Genomic DNA, 14,481 nt, shown 5'->3' with positions numbered 1-14,481 from the left:
CAGAGCTGCAGAAACACCGACAGTAACACAGACACTGCCCCAGAGTCGGAGAAACACCAGCAATGAGACAGACACTGCACCACAGCTGGAGAAACACTGACAGTAACACAGATGCTGTACCAGAGCTGGAGAAACACCAGCAATAACAGACACTGCACCACAGCTGGAGAAACACCAGCAATGAGACAGACACTGCACCAGAGTCGGAGAAACACCAGCAATAACACAGACACTGTACCAGACATGGAGAAACACCACCAATAACACAGACACTGCACCAGAGCTGGAGAAACACCAGCAATAACACAGATACTGCACCAGAGCTGGAGAAACACCAGCAATAACACAGACACTGCACCAGAGCTGGAGAAACACCAGCAATAACACAGACACTATACCACAGCTGGAGAAACACCACCAATAACACAGACACTGCACCAGAGCTGGAGAAACACCACCAATAACACAGACACTTCACTAGAGCTGGAGAAACACCAGCAATAACACAGATACTGCACCAGATCTGGAGAAACACCACTAATGACACAGACACTGCACCAGAGCTGGAGAAGCACCAGCAATAACACAGACACTGTATCGGAGCTGAAGATGGCTTGCCTTCCCTCCCCTGCAGGAAATCACCATGGGCATCCCCTCTAGTTCCAGAATTCAAGTTTAGTCTTTAAGAGGGGCCCTTCCTAAGTAAAGACTAGAGCACACACCAGCAAAGCAGTGACCACTCCTCTCGCAGCATCACACCACCCTACAGGGTATGTCGGGACTGGAAAGATGGAGACAGTCAGAGGAGCTGGTTTCAGCTGGATCTCTTCCTAGATGTGTGACCTTGGGCAGGTCATTCCACCTTCCTCTCCTCACTGTACAATGAAGGGGTGGCACTAGATCACTTGTGAAGCCCCATCACGCTCTAAGTGGAGAACCCAGGGATATCACATGTTCTTGATCAAAGCCACAGGGGATGTTTTCAAGTCTCTGGTGGCCCCCTCAGGGCTTGGGAGAGGATCTTGCTCACAGAAGTCATTCCCTAAATATTGGTGAAGGAAAAACACATCTTACCTAGAGACATTGGAGTTGGGTTCAAATTCCTGCTCTGCTCCTTGTGCTCCCTCAGGTCATTCACCTCTTCTCTGGGCTTCAGTTTCCTCATTCTACAATGGGGGAGGGGGAGCTTGAGAGTAGATGATCTCTAACATCCCCTCAGCTCTACAACATTTGGGCCCATCAAGAAGAGGAGGGACCACAGTGTTCCAGGATGCACTGGTGACCTCAGAAATAAGGGCTCACTTCCAAGCCACTCCTTCTTCCCCCACAGGGGCTTGCCCATTCTCCTTCCCCTGGGGCAGCCCCTGCCTTGGCTCCCCCCATGCCTTGTCTCAGGGCAATCCCTCAACCATTCACTTAGTGGGGTCAGTGTTGCCTGAGCAAACAAAGCACTTCCCCTCACTGAGCTTCAGTTTCTCCATAGAAAATAGAGACAAATAGAGACTAGACCAGATGCTCTCTGAGATCCCATCTCCAGGTCCCTTCTGACATTCTATGTCCTGTATCCTTCCTGCAACTCCCTGATTCATATCCTCTGTTCTAAGACTCCTCTGAGCCTTAATATCCTCTCCTTTAGACTGTATCCCAAAGAGATCATAAAAATGGGAAAAGGTCCCACATGTGCAAAAATATTTATAGCAGCTCTTTTTGTGATGGCCAAGAATTGGAAATCGAGGAAATGCCTATCCATTGGGGAATAGATGAACAGGTTGTGATGTATGAATATAGTGGAACACTATTTCACTATAAGAAATGAGGAAAAGGAGGACTTCAGAAAAATGTGGAAAGACTTATATGGATTGATGCAAAGTGAAATGAGCAGAACCAGGAGAACATTATATACAGTAACAGCCACAGTGTTTGAGGACTATTTCTGATAGACTAAGCCCTTCACAGCAATGCAAGGACCTAAAATATTCCCAAAGGACTCTTGAGGCAAAATGCCATCCATATTCAGAGAAAGAACTATAGAATTGGAATGCAGAATAATGCAGACTATTTTCTCTTTGTTTTTTCTTATGGTTTCTCTCATTCATTTTAATTCTTCTATGCAACATGACCAATGTGAAAATGTGTTTAATAAGAATATATGTGTAGAACTCACACAAGATTGCATGCTGTCTCAGGTAGGGAGGGGAGAGGGAGGAGGAAAAAATGTAAGACTTTTGGAAGTGATTGCTGAAAACTGAAAACAAATAAATTAGTTTTTATTTTTTAAATCACCTCCTTTAAAGGTCCACCCAGCTCTCACATTTTCTCCTCTAAGGCTGCTTTTAGCCCTGACATTCCCTGTTCTAAGACTGCTCCCAACCCTGACATTTTCATCCCTGCTCTGACCTTCCCTGTTCTAAGATCCATCCTAGCTCTGACTTTGCCTGTTCTTTGAAAACTCACCCATTTCAAATGAATTATTGGTGTTGCTGGGCATCTCTGAGTAAGAGTCTTTCCCACAGCAACAAAAAGGACCCTCTCCTTTCTCTCTTGTACTTCTTCCACTCAGTCTTCTCTTCCTTCTCCTCCATCTGCTCCTTTACCCTATCCCTCCTCCACTAAAGGGAAGAGCAAAAGGTGAGGATGGAGGTACGCGTCCCTCTTCCCTGTGAGATCTTAGTTGTTCGTTTATGCTGGCAGGTGTCTTCAAGCAGCTGCTTTCTTCTATATCCTGATAATTCAACCTACCCTTTTTCTTTTGGACAGGTCAACCAAGGAAAGAAGACTGTAAAAACTAAAATTTGCAAAAGTCTTCAGAGAAGACAAGTCTCTCTTTTCTCTATGTTGCTGTTAGAAACACGCTTGACACACAAAAGGGTATCAATTCATTACAGCAGAGTTCAGAGGAACTGAACACTTTGGCCAAAGCTGACTCCACCCCTCTTCAGGAGAAAGGAGTGCCTTCTACTTTCATTCCTCCTGAATGAAAAGGTTGCTCCCAAGCAAGGCTACACCAAGACTACAATTTGTTCAGACCAATGCAAGCCTTTTCCAAATTTTGGACTTCCCAGCATACCATCCATTGGTCACTTGACTTCATGTTCTCCTCTCTGATAGGTTTTCCCTCAAAGAGTTCATCAAGGCTTTCCGCAAGTTTCTGACCTTTAATCTGAGTGTGTTAGGTCACAATCTGATCACTTAAAGCTGGGAGTTTGAACCTGTGGAAGCAGAGCTCCTTCCTTGTTTCTCACATTGCTAACACTGGCCAAGTTGCAAATCGCAGAGATGAAAGCCAAATACAAAAACTAATTAGAGCACAGAATTTTTTTGAATGGGGCTAATTTCTCTACTGAGAACTTCTAAATTCTGATTTTGGTGTTTTTAAAAGTATTTTTATGAGGTTTTTTTGGGCACGTACCAGTAAACTTTGTAAAGTTTTCAAAAGTTTTACTGATTTACATTTAATTGAACCAACTTGATGTTCACAATCACATCCCAAGAGACGTAGTGTCACCATCATTTTTCTAATTGAGAACAGCGAGTCCTGAAATTTGAGATCTTAGCAGTTAATGGTCCTTGTCAGAAAGTTGAAATTTTTAACAGATGACATTCATGATAATATAGCTATATTTGATTTAGGTGAATCCAAAAATTAGTGTGATGAGGATATTTGTCCGTTTGAAATCATTAGAAAATTAACTTCTTTTGATGAGACATATTTGAAACTCCTAACTGCTTAGTTAGATGCAATAATTCATAAGTCACTAAGGTTATTCATAGTGAAAGAAAAAGTGCTTACAAATTTCTGTACACATGGAAGTGCCAGCAGCAAAATGAAAGTTGCTTTTAGACAACAGAGTATAAATTTTGGAACTGTAATTGGGCTCTGATCAAACCCTGTGGCACTGCCAAGTATTTTCCTCTTTGAAATAAGTGAATGAATTCCTGTCTACCAGAAAAGATGTTAACTTTGAGAAGGAGTGAAATGATTTCTTCAAAATTATTCTACTTAAAGAAGTCCAGGTTATATGGCAAGAGGAGGTTATCCCCCAGGAGTTCAAGGTTGCCTCCATTGTCCATCTCTATAAGAGTAAAGGGAATAGATTGTTCTGCAACAATCTCAGGGGGATCTCTCTCTTAGTCATTGCTGGCAAAAATTCTTGCTAGAGTCCACTGGAAAATGGTCATATACCTGAGAGCCAGTGTAGCTTCAGAAAGGGCTGAGGAATAGTCGATATGGTATTTGCTGCCCAACAGCTCCAGGAGAAATGCCAGGAGTAGAAGAGAGGTCTGTACACAACATTTGTGGATCTGATCAAGGCCTTTGACACTGTTAGTCATGAGGGCTTATGGAAAATTATGTCAAAATTTGATTGCCTGGAGAAGTTCATCAATATTGTAGGTCAATTTCATGATGGCGTGTTTGCCTGGGTTCTGGATAATGGACAAAGCTCTCATGCCTTCCCAGTCACCAATGGAGTGAAACAGGGTTGTGTGCTTGCTCCCATGCTTTTTAGCATGATGCTTTCAGCCATGTTGACAAATGCTTTCAATGAGAATGAACACGAGATCAAGGTCAACTACCATACTGATGGTAAGTTCTTCAATTTGAAAAGGTTACAAGCCAAGACCAAAGTGGAGGGAGTGTTGGCACATAATTTTCTGTTTGCAGATGATTGTGCACTCAATGTAGCCTCTGAAGCTGAGATGCAACAAAGTGTGCATCAATTCTCTCCTGCCTATGCTAATTTTGGCCTAAGAATTAACACCAAAAAACAGAGGTGCTCCATCGGCCACCACCACACCATCCATACATGGAACCACCAGTTACAACAAATGGAGAAGTTTTGAATGCTGTGGATAAGTTCACTTACCAGGGATGTACACATTGACAATGAGGTTGATGCACGCATTGCCAAAGCTAACTCAGTGTTTGGGAGGCTATGAAGAAAGGTTTGAGAGAGAAGAGGTATCAAACTGACTACCAAACTGAAGGTCTACAGAGCCATTGTACTGACCTCATTGTTGTATGCCTGTGAAACATGGACAGTGTACCAGCGCCATGCCAAGAAACTGAATTGCTTCCACTTGAATTGTCTTAGGAAGATTCTGAGGATCACCTGGCAGGATAAGGTACCAGACACTGAAGGCTTTGCTAGAACTGAACTGCCAAGTATTCAAACTATGCTTCAGAGAGGGCAACTCCAATGGGTTGGCCACATTTTTTGAAGGCAAAATGTACACTTGCCAAAGAGACTATTTTATGGAGAACTTACATGGGGCAGGCAATCACATGGTGGCCAGAAGAAATGAAACAAGGATACCCTCAAGGTCTCTCTGAAGAACTTTGGTTATGACTTTGTAACATGGGAGACACTGGCACAGGAATGTTCAGCATGGGGTGCCCACATAAGAAAAGGTGCTGTGCTCTTTGAGCAAAGGAGAATTGAGACAGTACAAAGCAAACGCAGGATGTGCAAATTTGGGATATCTACCCCAAATATTCACACAGACTCTCTGTGCCCAACCTGTGGTAGAGCATTCTGAGCTCATATTAGTTTGATCAGCCACAGTCAGACACACTGAAATTTCACTTTCAATGGTGATGTCATTTTGATCCTCTTCCAGACGAGGAAGGACAACAACCAACCAACTTATATAAATCTGTGACACTCAAGAACCAGGAACTAAGTCTTCAGACCCCCATGCTATATTTGAGGTGAAAGCTTCTCAGGCTGTCTGCCCACTCAGGTCCCTCCAGGACTTGTTTAGTTGATGCTGCAGAGTGGGGGTGGTGGTGTTTGCACTTCACTGTGGCCCAACCTTGGCCCCTGGAGGTTTGGTCTTTCCTGGGGATTTTTTAGATTGTTTTAGGACAGCTGCTTTACCCTGACTTCGGTTTATTTCTGATGCTATGTCTTCCCTCTGAAGAGTTCTTTTTTTGGGGGGAAGAAATTTTGAGAGCTGAAAGCTTTCTGACCTACTCCGCCATCTCCCCAGACTCCTCCCCCACTAATTGGTTTTAAATTGTGAAAGAAAAATTCTGTGGGGTGAGTGAAGATTAAGCCTGTAGAGAGTCTTTAAGGTTAAAGGAATTAAGAAAGTGGAGAACAATAAGGCAAATCTTATAAATAAATCTTCCCTTATAAATAAGGGAAGAAGAGAGGTCTGGTTTGGAAGGGCTTCCACCAAGCCTGGATGAGAGCAGAGTGGGCAGAAAGTGCTGCACTAACTCAGCATGAATGGAAGGCTTGAAAGTAAAAGGGTGATGGAGTTTTGGAAAAGGAGACTGGAGGAAGGGTTATCGTGAAGTTTAACAAAAACATGTTAACTAACTGAATGACAGTAAAAATATCGTTTCTTTGGTCTGGTTCAAATAGTTATGCTAATGCCCTTTGTGGAAAATGTAGCAAGGAGCTTTCCTGCTGGGGTTATAGCCCAAAAGCTTCTGGGTAAGGTGAGAAGTGTTCTTTGCACCTCTTTCTAGGAGGAGCATAATTACCCCCTCACCCCAAGGCCTCTGGAGAGGTTGTGTTCTCAGACGGCTTCCTTCTGACACAATCCTGGCCTTCCCAGACTCTGCCTCCCTTCCCTGGATGTCAAGCCCCAATCTAGGTGGTCTCCACCAGTCACCCCGAGTCCTGGAAAGACTGATGCTAGCTGGCCGGGCCTCTGCCAAGATAACTGGGAAGCTGATCTCTGAACATATCAACAGGATGACTCCACAATTATTTCCATGGTACAGAGTTCAGAGTTCTCAGCTGGGAACATCACAGTCATTTATCAAAACCATGAAGCTTCCTCTGCAGTTCTGCCTGGGACACTGAAGGGGGACAGAATCCAAGGAAAGCCCCTTTCCTTCCTTGTACCCCAGGCGGTCAAATGCCAGAGACGTCCTAGGGTTTGTTTTATTTGCAGATGTGGTGACACAAGTGGTTTTCATACTAGAAAGATGATGAAAGGACCCCAAGACTGACCATTGTAAAGTATTACTGACCCAGAAACCTGCCCAGCACCAAGTCTGACCTAGAGCAGGCAGGAAACCTGAATGTTGTGATCAGGCCATGGTGTTGGGGGAGGAGAGAGGCAGGGGGCACCCTCAGTAGGGAGGGCATCAAGGTCAGGAGGCTCTCTGAGGCTGCGCATGGGTGGCAGCAGGGGGGTGTGTGGGACATTCTGCCACAAGTGTACCTCAGTTTCCCCTCTGCAATGAGGGTATGAGGGCCCCGAATTGTCAAGGCTGTGCAGAGGGTCCAAGGGCACAGGGCGTGGACAGAGCTTGGCAAACCAATGCCAATGACAGGGACGGAGTCCCACCACCCTAGGGGGGAGGGGCAGGCCTGGGGAGGTCAAGGGTCTTTCTTCTTCCACTGTCCCCCCACCCCCAGAAGGCAGGGGCCTCTCCTCAGGAGGCAGAGCCGGAGAGGAGGAGGTGCTCCTAGAGGAAGCACCCGCAAAGCCAAAGGCACGGCGGGGTGGGAGGACCCGGGACCCTCCAGAACCAGCTCCAGGACCCCGGGCGATCTCGGGGGGGCCCGGCCAGGCGCCCAGATGCCGAGAGGCCCGCAGTGGCCAGCGCGACCCCCGGGGAGCCCAGGGACTGAGGCTGAGGCGCTTCCCCCAGCGGCCCCACGTGACAGAGGGACGGTGAGCGCCGAGTCCGGAGCCCACGGGAGGCCTGCGGGAGCCACATCCGGGGGGAGCCCACATACAGGGGGGAGCCCACATGTGGGGGGAGCCCACATGCGGGGAGCCCATATCCGGGGTGGGGAGTCCACATCCGGGGGGGAGCCCACATCCGGGGGGGAGCCCACATGCGGGGAGCCCACATCCGGGGGGGAGCCCACATGCGGGGAGCCCACATCCGGGGGGGAGCCCACATACAGGGGGGGAGCCCACATGCGGGAGGAGCCCACATGCGGGGAGCCCACATCCGGGGTGGGGAGTCCACATCCGGGGGGGAGCCCACATCCGGGGGGGCAGCCCACATGCAGGGAGCCCACATGCGGAGGTTGGGGGGAATTGAGAGGGGCATGCGCACGTGGACAGCAGGGACGGGGGCTCTAAGACCCAGACCTGGGGGGAGGTGAATGGTGTGCGGAATGCGCAGGCGCCTCTGGGCACCGCCTCTTCCCTGATCCAGCCAATGGGCGCCTCCCTCGCTGAGGGAGACACTGCGCAGAAGCGGAAGTCTCCTTTGACTCCCGGCTCTGAGAGCGCGCGGGCGGGTGCGTAGCCCTGGGTCCTTGGGAGGCGGCCGCGCTTGCCCTCTGTCTAGAGGAGGCGGAGAGAGGACCCCTGGGACCCCGCCCCTCCCCGGCCTCTCTCCCCCGGCTTGGCCACAATGAGGTCTCCTCCGAAATGGGGCCGAGGCTCCTGAAGCCTGGGGGCGGGGCGAGGGAGCTCGGGGGGCGGGGCGAGAGAGACAGGGGCGGGGCGAGGGAGCTCAGCGGGCGGGGCGAGGGAGGCAGGGGCGGGGCGAGGGAGGCAGGGCCGCCCCGCCCCTCCCTCCTCTCCCCCCACTTCTCTCCTTTTCCCCTCCCCAATCCCCGGCTCCTCTTCTGTTCTCACCCTGCTTCCCTTCCCCCGATCTCTTCCTTCTTCTCCCCAAGTCCTCTGCTCTGACATGGATGACTCTACCCCCCTTGTTCAGTTTCACCCCCCCCAGCATTTGTAGGGTTCGGAGCCCCTGGAAAGCAGTCTCCAGCCCCCACTCTCCAGCCTAGGCCCCCCTTCTTACCCCCAGGTGTCATTACTTCCCCCCCCCTCCCATGACCTTGCATTTCTGGGTTGGGGGGACGTAGTTTGGGCTTTTTTGTCTCCTTAGCATCTCTAGCACGTAGAATGCAGTGAGGCATACAGAAGGAGCTTCATAAATGCATGTGGAGTTGATCCAAGTCCTGGACACAGACCAGCTGGTGTCACTTTGAGCAGGGAGGACTGTGGGCATTTCCAAGGCAGAGGCAGGGCTGGGAGCTGGGAGGGGGGAAGGGTCTACCCCTCTCATGGCTCCTTTTCCTTTCTAGCTCAGCCTTGGGGGACCCCAGGGGCCTGGATTCAGGTCAAAATGAGTCTCAGAAAGAAGCACAGAATGGACCCAGTGTTCCTCACCAGCAAGCCCCCCCAGGTGAGTGGCCTCCTCTTCCTCTGTGCCATGGTGTCTCAGGTCACAGAGTGTAGGCAGGTCCTATTTCCAAGGCACTTGGGGCGAAGCATCCATTCAATCACCAAAAACCAGTGCCTGGCATCCAGTAGGCATTTAATAAATTCTGGTTTACTTCTCTTAATTCAGCAGCTGGGGGAGCCCTGGAAGGTAGCATCAGTTGGGAGACAGTCTCTGTGCTCCCAGTGGTTTCTGCTAACTCCCTCCCTAAATGTCCCACTGCATTGGCCTGTTCTCAGGCCTCATCCTTTTCCCTGGCAGTTTCATGACCCTGCTCCTTCTTGGTCCCCTCCTTCTACCTGTCTGACCACTCCTCTCTTCTCTGCCTCCTTTGCTGGGTCAGCATCCGAGAGACTTGTCCAAGGCTCTGACTTGGCCCATCTTCTCTCAAGCTCTCTCACTTGGGGGTTTCATCCCATACCACGGGTTCCATCCTGTATCTACAACTGTGAAAATATGATTTTTAAACTGGGTGTCCCATAGGCATCTCCAATTCACCATATCCTAGGATTACTCAGTATCCTCCCCAGACCCTTCTGAACTTCATTATTCTCTTTGAATGCTCTCTCTTTCAGCCAGGGTCTTCTTGTTCCTTCCAGGATCAAATACAAAATCATCCATTTCGCATTTAATATTTTGCATTAGCTCAACTCTTCCTACCTTTCCCTTGTCTTTGTGTGTTAAACTCCATGTCTCCTGTGGTCCATCCAGAATGACCTATTTTCTGTTTCTCACACATGTCCCCACCTTTCCCCCCCATCTATTTTCTCTGCTTTTGATACCCATCCCTTCCTGGGATACTTTTCTCCCTTCACCTTCCCCCTCTTGGAGGCACTGACTTATTGCTTCAGGGTTCAGCTCGAGCCCTGCCTTTTACAGAAACCCACTCCTATCCCCTAAGCTGCTAGTGTCTTGCTATGCCCAGTCAGGACTGTTTTTGCTTTTTCTTTGCATTCCTATCATGTAACCCAGTGTTTGGCACATTGTTAACCCCTAGCAAAGGCCTGTTGCTTGCTTCTGCTGTCTTTGGGAGAAGACTTCCAAAGGGAAACCTGAGCTTTTGAGAAGGAAGCATCATGGTTGGGTGGAGAGAGCTTTGGATAGGCTCTGGAAACGGAAATGGGAGCCACAGCTTGGATTCAATCTGTGAACATGAACAATCCACAAAGCCTTTCTTAGCCTCTGGTTGCTCATCTGTAAAGTAGGGAATAAGGAATACTGACTTTCCCAAGGTGATTAGGAGGAAACTGTTGTCTAGACGTTGTTTGTCAGTAGTCAGGTGCATGTTGTCTCCCGCATTAGACTATGAGCTCCAGAGACTGTTTCTGCCTCTCTTTGTCTCTCATGTAACAAATAATCATTTGTTATATGATTCAGAATCTGGTAAAGGCATGTGGTTACCACTACTAGAGATCTGGCTTTGAATATTCTAAAACCTGAATATAGTAAGAATCAGTCCTCATTCTTGCCTACTTCACTTCTCAGGTCCATCTGAGATATGATCCCTGGATGAGTAGAAATTTATTTGTTGTTTCAGGAATCAGTAATGTTCAAGGATGTGGCTGTAGACTTCACCCAGGAGGAGTGGGGCTACCTGGACAGTTCTCAGAAGGAACTTTACTGGGAGGTGATGCTGGAGAACTACAGGAACCTGGTCAGCCTGGGTAAGGATGTCTCTTCTTGGGACCTAGGATCTGCCCATGAAAGATTATTTCCTTCCTTCTGTTGGAGCTGGGTCTAGTGTTCAGCACTGATGTCTTGGCCTGTTCAAAAAACAAACAAACAAAAAAACAAGCATATGTTAATCACAGTGAGACCAAGAGAGAGGTGCTTATATTTTTTGGTCTTAGCTGAAGGGCTCTTGCTTTGTATACCTGGAAATTGATTTCTTCTTTGTGTGATTCCATTCCAGCTCTGTTCCTTCAGGCCAGGGAGGCTTTTTCACATCGCAGGGCAAATATTGGGAGTCATGAAAGGTCCCAGATACCTTAGTACTGAATGGACCAAATGAATCATTGTCTTTCTGAACCCAACTCCATTCTTTGTCCCATTCCTGTATCCTCCCAAGAAGACAAACCAGATGACACTTCACATGTTTTTGTATGTTCCTCCATAGCCCCTAAACTGTCTGGGCCTTCCTCACTTGTTTCTAGGGGTCTGTGTTGTGTTAACTGTGAGGTGAACATACCTATCCATCACTTTTCCATTTTCTTTCACTAGGCCTTGCAGATTCCCCCAACATGAATGTGATCTCTCAGCTGGAGACAGGGGAAGCCCATGGGATTCCAATGGATAGTGTCCTAAAAACCTGCTGGCCAGGTCAGTGTGTGAATGAGTGCCCAGTACTCAGCTGAACATTCATCTGTGAACCCCCTGAAAATGGATACATGTGTGATCGTCTCCATGGCTTTTTTGGTCATGACATCTTTTCCCAGGCATAGGTCTTACAGCTAATTTCTCCTCACACTAGTTTGTTGCTTTCTATATGATTTGATAAGGACAGATAGAAATGATCAGATTCTGTTAGTACTTTCAGAATGCAGGAATGCTCCACTGTGGGTGGAACTTGGAATGGTTTTTATCCTTTTGGAAAGCAAAGTGGAATTCTACAGTGTAGGAGCTCTACATAACTTCCTTAGACCTAGTAATCACATTCTCATGACTCTCCCAGATGTGGTATTTGATGAAGAATTTTCCTAAAAACAAAACCAAAAAACATCAAATCACATTGTTCATTTTGTTGTGGGAGAGTCAGAAATCATCTGTATTTCCATTGTTTGTTCCTGATTTATGTCAGTTTTGCCATATGTACCTAATAATATTATTGGGCTTTATGAAAACTTAAGCATGGTGAATACACAGAAGTTTTAGAAGACATAAGAATTTATTTCATTTCAAGTGAAAACAATATATACATTGCTTATAACAACCAGAATGTTGGGAACAGTGATGCACTGACCAAAGTTTATCCAAGGAAAGGGATTATTTTCACTTTTCTTTCTTTCAGATTGGGTTACTAGGCCTCTTACCAAGGAGTCAACTCCAAAGATTGGTGTTTCTGTGAAAGAGCCTTCCCAGCAAAGGTCCGTGTGTAATGATCCATGCATCTCCAAGATGGGAAAAGCTTGGGAGTATTATGGCAGGTTAAAGAAAGAGCAAAACAATGAGGAGAAACATTCCAGGCAAGGAAAAGTATTCCAAACAGGACCTCCCAATGAAATGGGAACCTCTGAATATAGTAAATACAGCCAAACCTCTATTCCAGAGCTAGTCAGTTTTCTACAACAAAGAGTATCTGTAGTAACAAAACTCTGTGAGAGTGATACTCAGAGAAAAAACTTCACCATGTGTTCAGACCAAAGTCAGTATAATCAAATCTGTTTGCGGAAAAAGTATTCTGATGTTTACAAATGTCAGAAAACCTTCAGTTATTGTTTTGATCCTATTAAAAAATATGAAATTCATGCTGAAGAGAAACTTCATGAAAGTACGAATTCTTTCCTCCCAAATAATGAACTTACTGTACACCAGAGAACTGATACAGGAAAACAGTATCCTGAGTTGACTAAATGTGGGAATTCAGATCTTAATCAACATTCTAGTATTCAAGATAAAAACAAATTTTATAAATGCAGTGAATGTGGAAAGGGCTTTCAGCATAAGGTAAGGCTTACACGACACTACAGAATTCATACTGCAGAGAAACCTTTTGAATGCAATGAATGCGGAAAAGCCTTTCACCAAAAGATAGATCTTACACAACACTACAGAATTCATACTGGAGAGAAACCTTTTAAATGTAGTGTTTGTGGGAAAGCTTTTTTCTGGAGTACAACACTGACTCGACATCAGAGAATTCATACTGGTGAAAGACCCTATGAATGCAATGAATGTGGGAAGGCATTCCGATCAAGCTCTAACCTTTCTATGCACCGAAAAACTCATACAGGAATAAAACCTCATGAGTGCAGTGTATGTAGGAAAGCATTCTCTCAAAAGTCTGTCCTTACACAACACTACAGCATTCATACTGGAGAAAAACCTTTTAAATGCAGTGACTGTGGGAAAGCCTTTCCTAGGAGCACAACACTGACTCGACATCAGAGAATTCACACTGGAGAGAAACCATATGAATGTAACAAATGTGGGAAGACATTCTATTTAAGCTCTAACCTTACTCAGCACCTGAGTACTCATACAGGAATAAAACCTCATCGGTGCAGTGTATGTGGGAAAGCATTCTCTCAGAAGTTCCTTCTTACTCATCACAGTACTATTCATAGTGGAAAGAAACCCTATAAATGCAATGAATGTGGGAAAGCATTCCGAAAAAACTCAGTCCTTAAACAACATCACAACCTTCATATGGGAGAGAAACCTTTTAAATGCAGTGTTTGTGGGAAAGCTTTTTTCTGGAGCACAGCACTGAATCGACATCAGAAAACTCATACTGGGGAGAAACCCTATGAATGCAACAAATGTGGGAAGACATTCCAGTTAAGCTCTAGCCTTTCTAAGCACCATAGAGCTCATATAGGAATAAAACCTCATGAATGCAGTGTTTGTGGGAAGTCATTCTCTCAGAAGTTCATTCTCACTCATCACAGTATCATTCATAGTGGAGAGAAACCTTATGAATGCAGTGTATGTGGAAAGGCATTCTCTCGGAAGTCTGGTCTTAGAAAACACAGTAGTATTCATACTGGAGAGAAACCATTCGAATGCACTCAATGTGGAAAGATCTTTCGTCAGAAGTCAAATCTTACACAACATCACATAATTCATACTGGAGAGAAGCCTTTTAAATGCAGTGATTGTGGGAAAGCTTTTTTTTGGAGTACAACACTGACTCGACATCAGAGAATTCATACTGGTGAAAGACCCTATGAATGCAGTGAATGTGGAAAGGCATTCCGATCAAGCTCTAACCTTTCTAAGCACCGAAAAACTCATACTGGAATAAAACCTCATGAATGCAGTGTATGTAGGAAGGCATTCTCTCAAAAGTCTGCTCTTACACAACACTACAGCATTCATACTGGAGAGAAACCTTTTAAATGCAGTGATTGTGGGAAAGCCTTTCCCAGGAGCACAACACTGACTCGACATCAGAGAACTCATACTAGAGAGAAATCCTATGAGTGCAGTGAATGTGGAAAGGCCTACCTCCAGAAAGCACGACTTTTATCACATGAAAAAATGCATGCTGGAGAGAAATCTTAGGAATTTAATGAATATGGGAAGGGATTTCCCCAGATCACATCATTTACTCATCCTTATAGAATTTATGATGGAGGGAAACCTCACTAATAAAGTCATGGAAGCTA

The 14,481-nt window shown here is 46.2% G+C and overlaps 1 protein-coding gene across 2 annotated transcripts; it reads left to right on the top strand.

Annotated features, from left to right (window-relative positions):
• Nucleotides 1-8,122: 8,122 nt before the first annotated feature.
• LOC140502813 (uncharacterized) lies at nt 8,123-14,481 on the top strand. Of its 2 annotated transcripts, none has more exons than XM_072606818.1 (5): nt 8,123-8,219; nt 9,018-9,118; nt 10,692-10,818; nt 11,375-11,473; nt 12,162-14,481. In XM_072606818.1, exons 1-5 carry the CDS (start codon nt 8,138-8,140, stop codon nt 14,375-14,377), a joined length of 2,625 nt encoding a protein of 874 aa, XP_072462919.1. In that variant the 5' UTR covers nt 8,123-8,137; the 3' UTR covers nt 14,378-14,481. The 2 variants fall into 2 exon arrangements, with proteins under 2 accessions (XP_072462919.1, XP_072462920.1); XM_072606819.1 differs by having other exon boundaries at nt 8,191-8,340.

This window comes from Notamacropus eugenii, chromosome 4 (assembly GCF_028372415.1).
Source record: "Notamacropus eugenii isolate mMacEug1 chromosome 4, mMacEug1.pri_v2, whole genome shotgun sequence".
NCBI classification, from domain to species: Eukaryota; Metazoa; Chordata; class Mammalia; order Diprotodontia; family Macropodidae; genus Notamacropus; species Notamacropus eugenii.
This window is presented reverse-complemented; position numbering and strand designations above follow the sequence as displayed.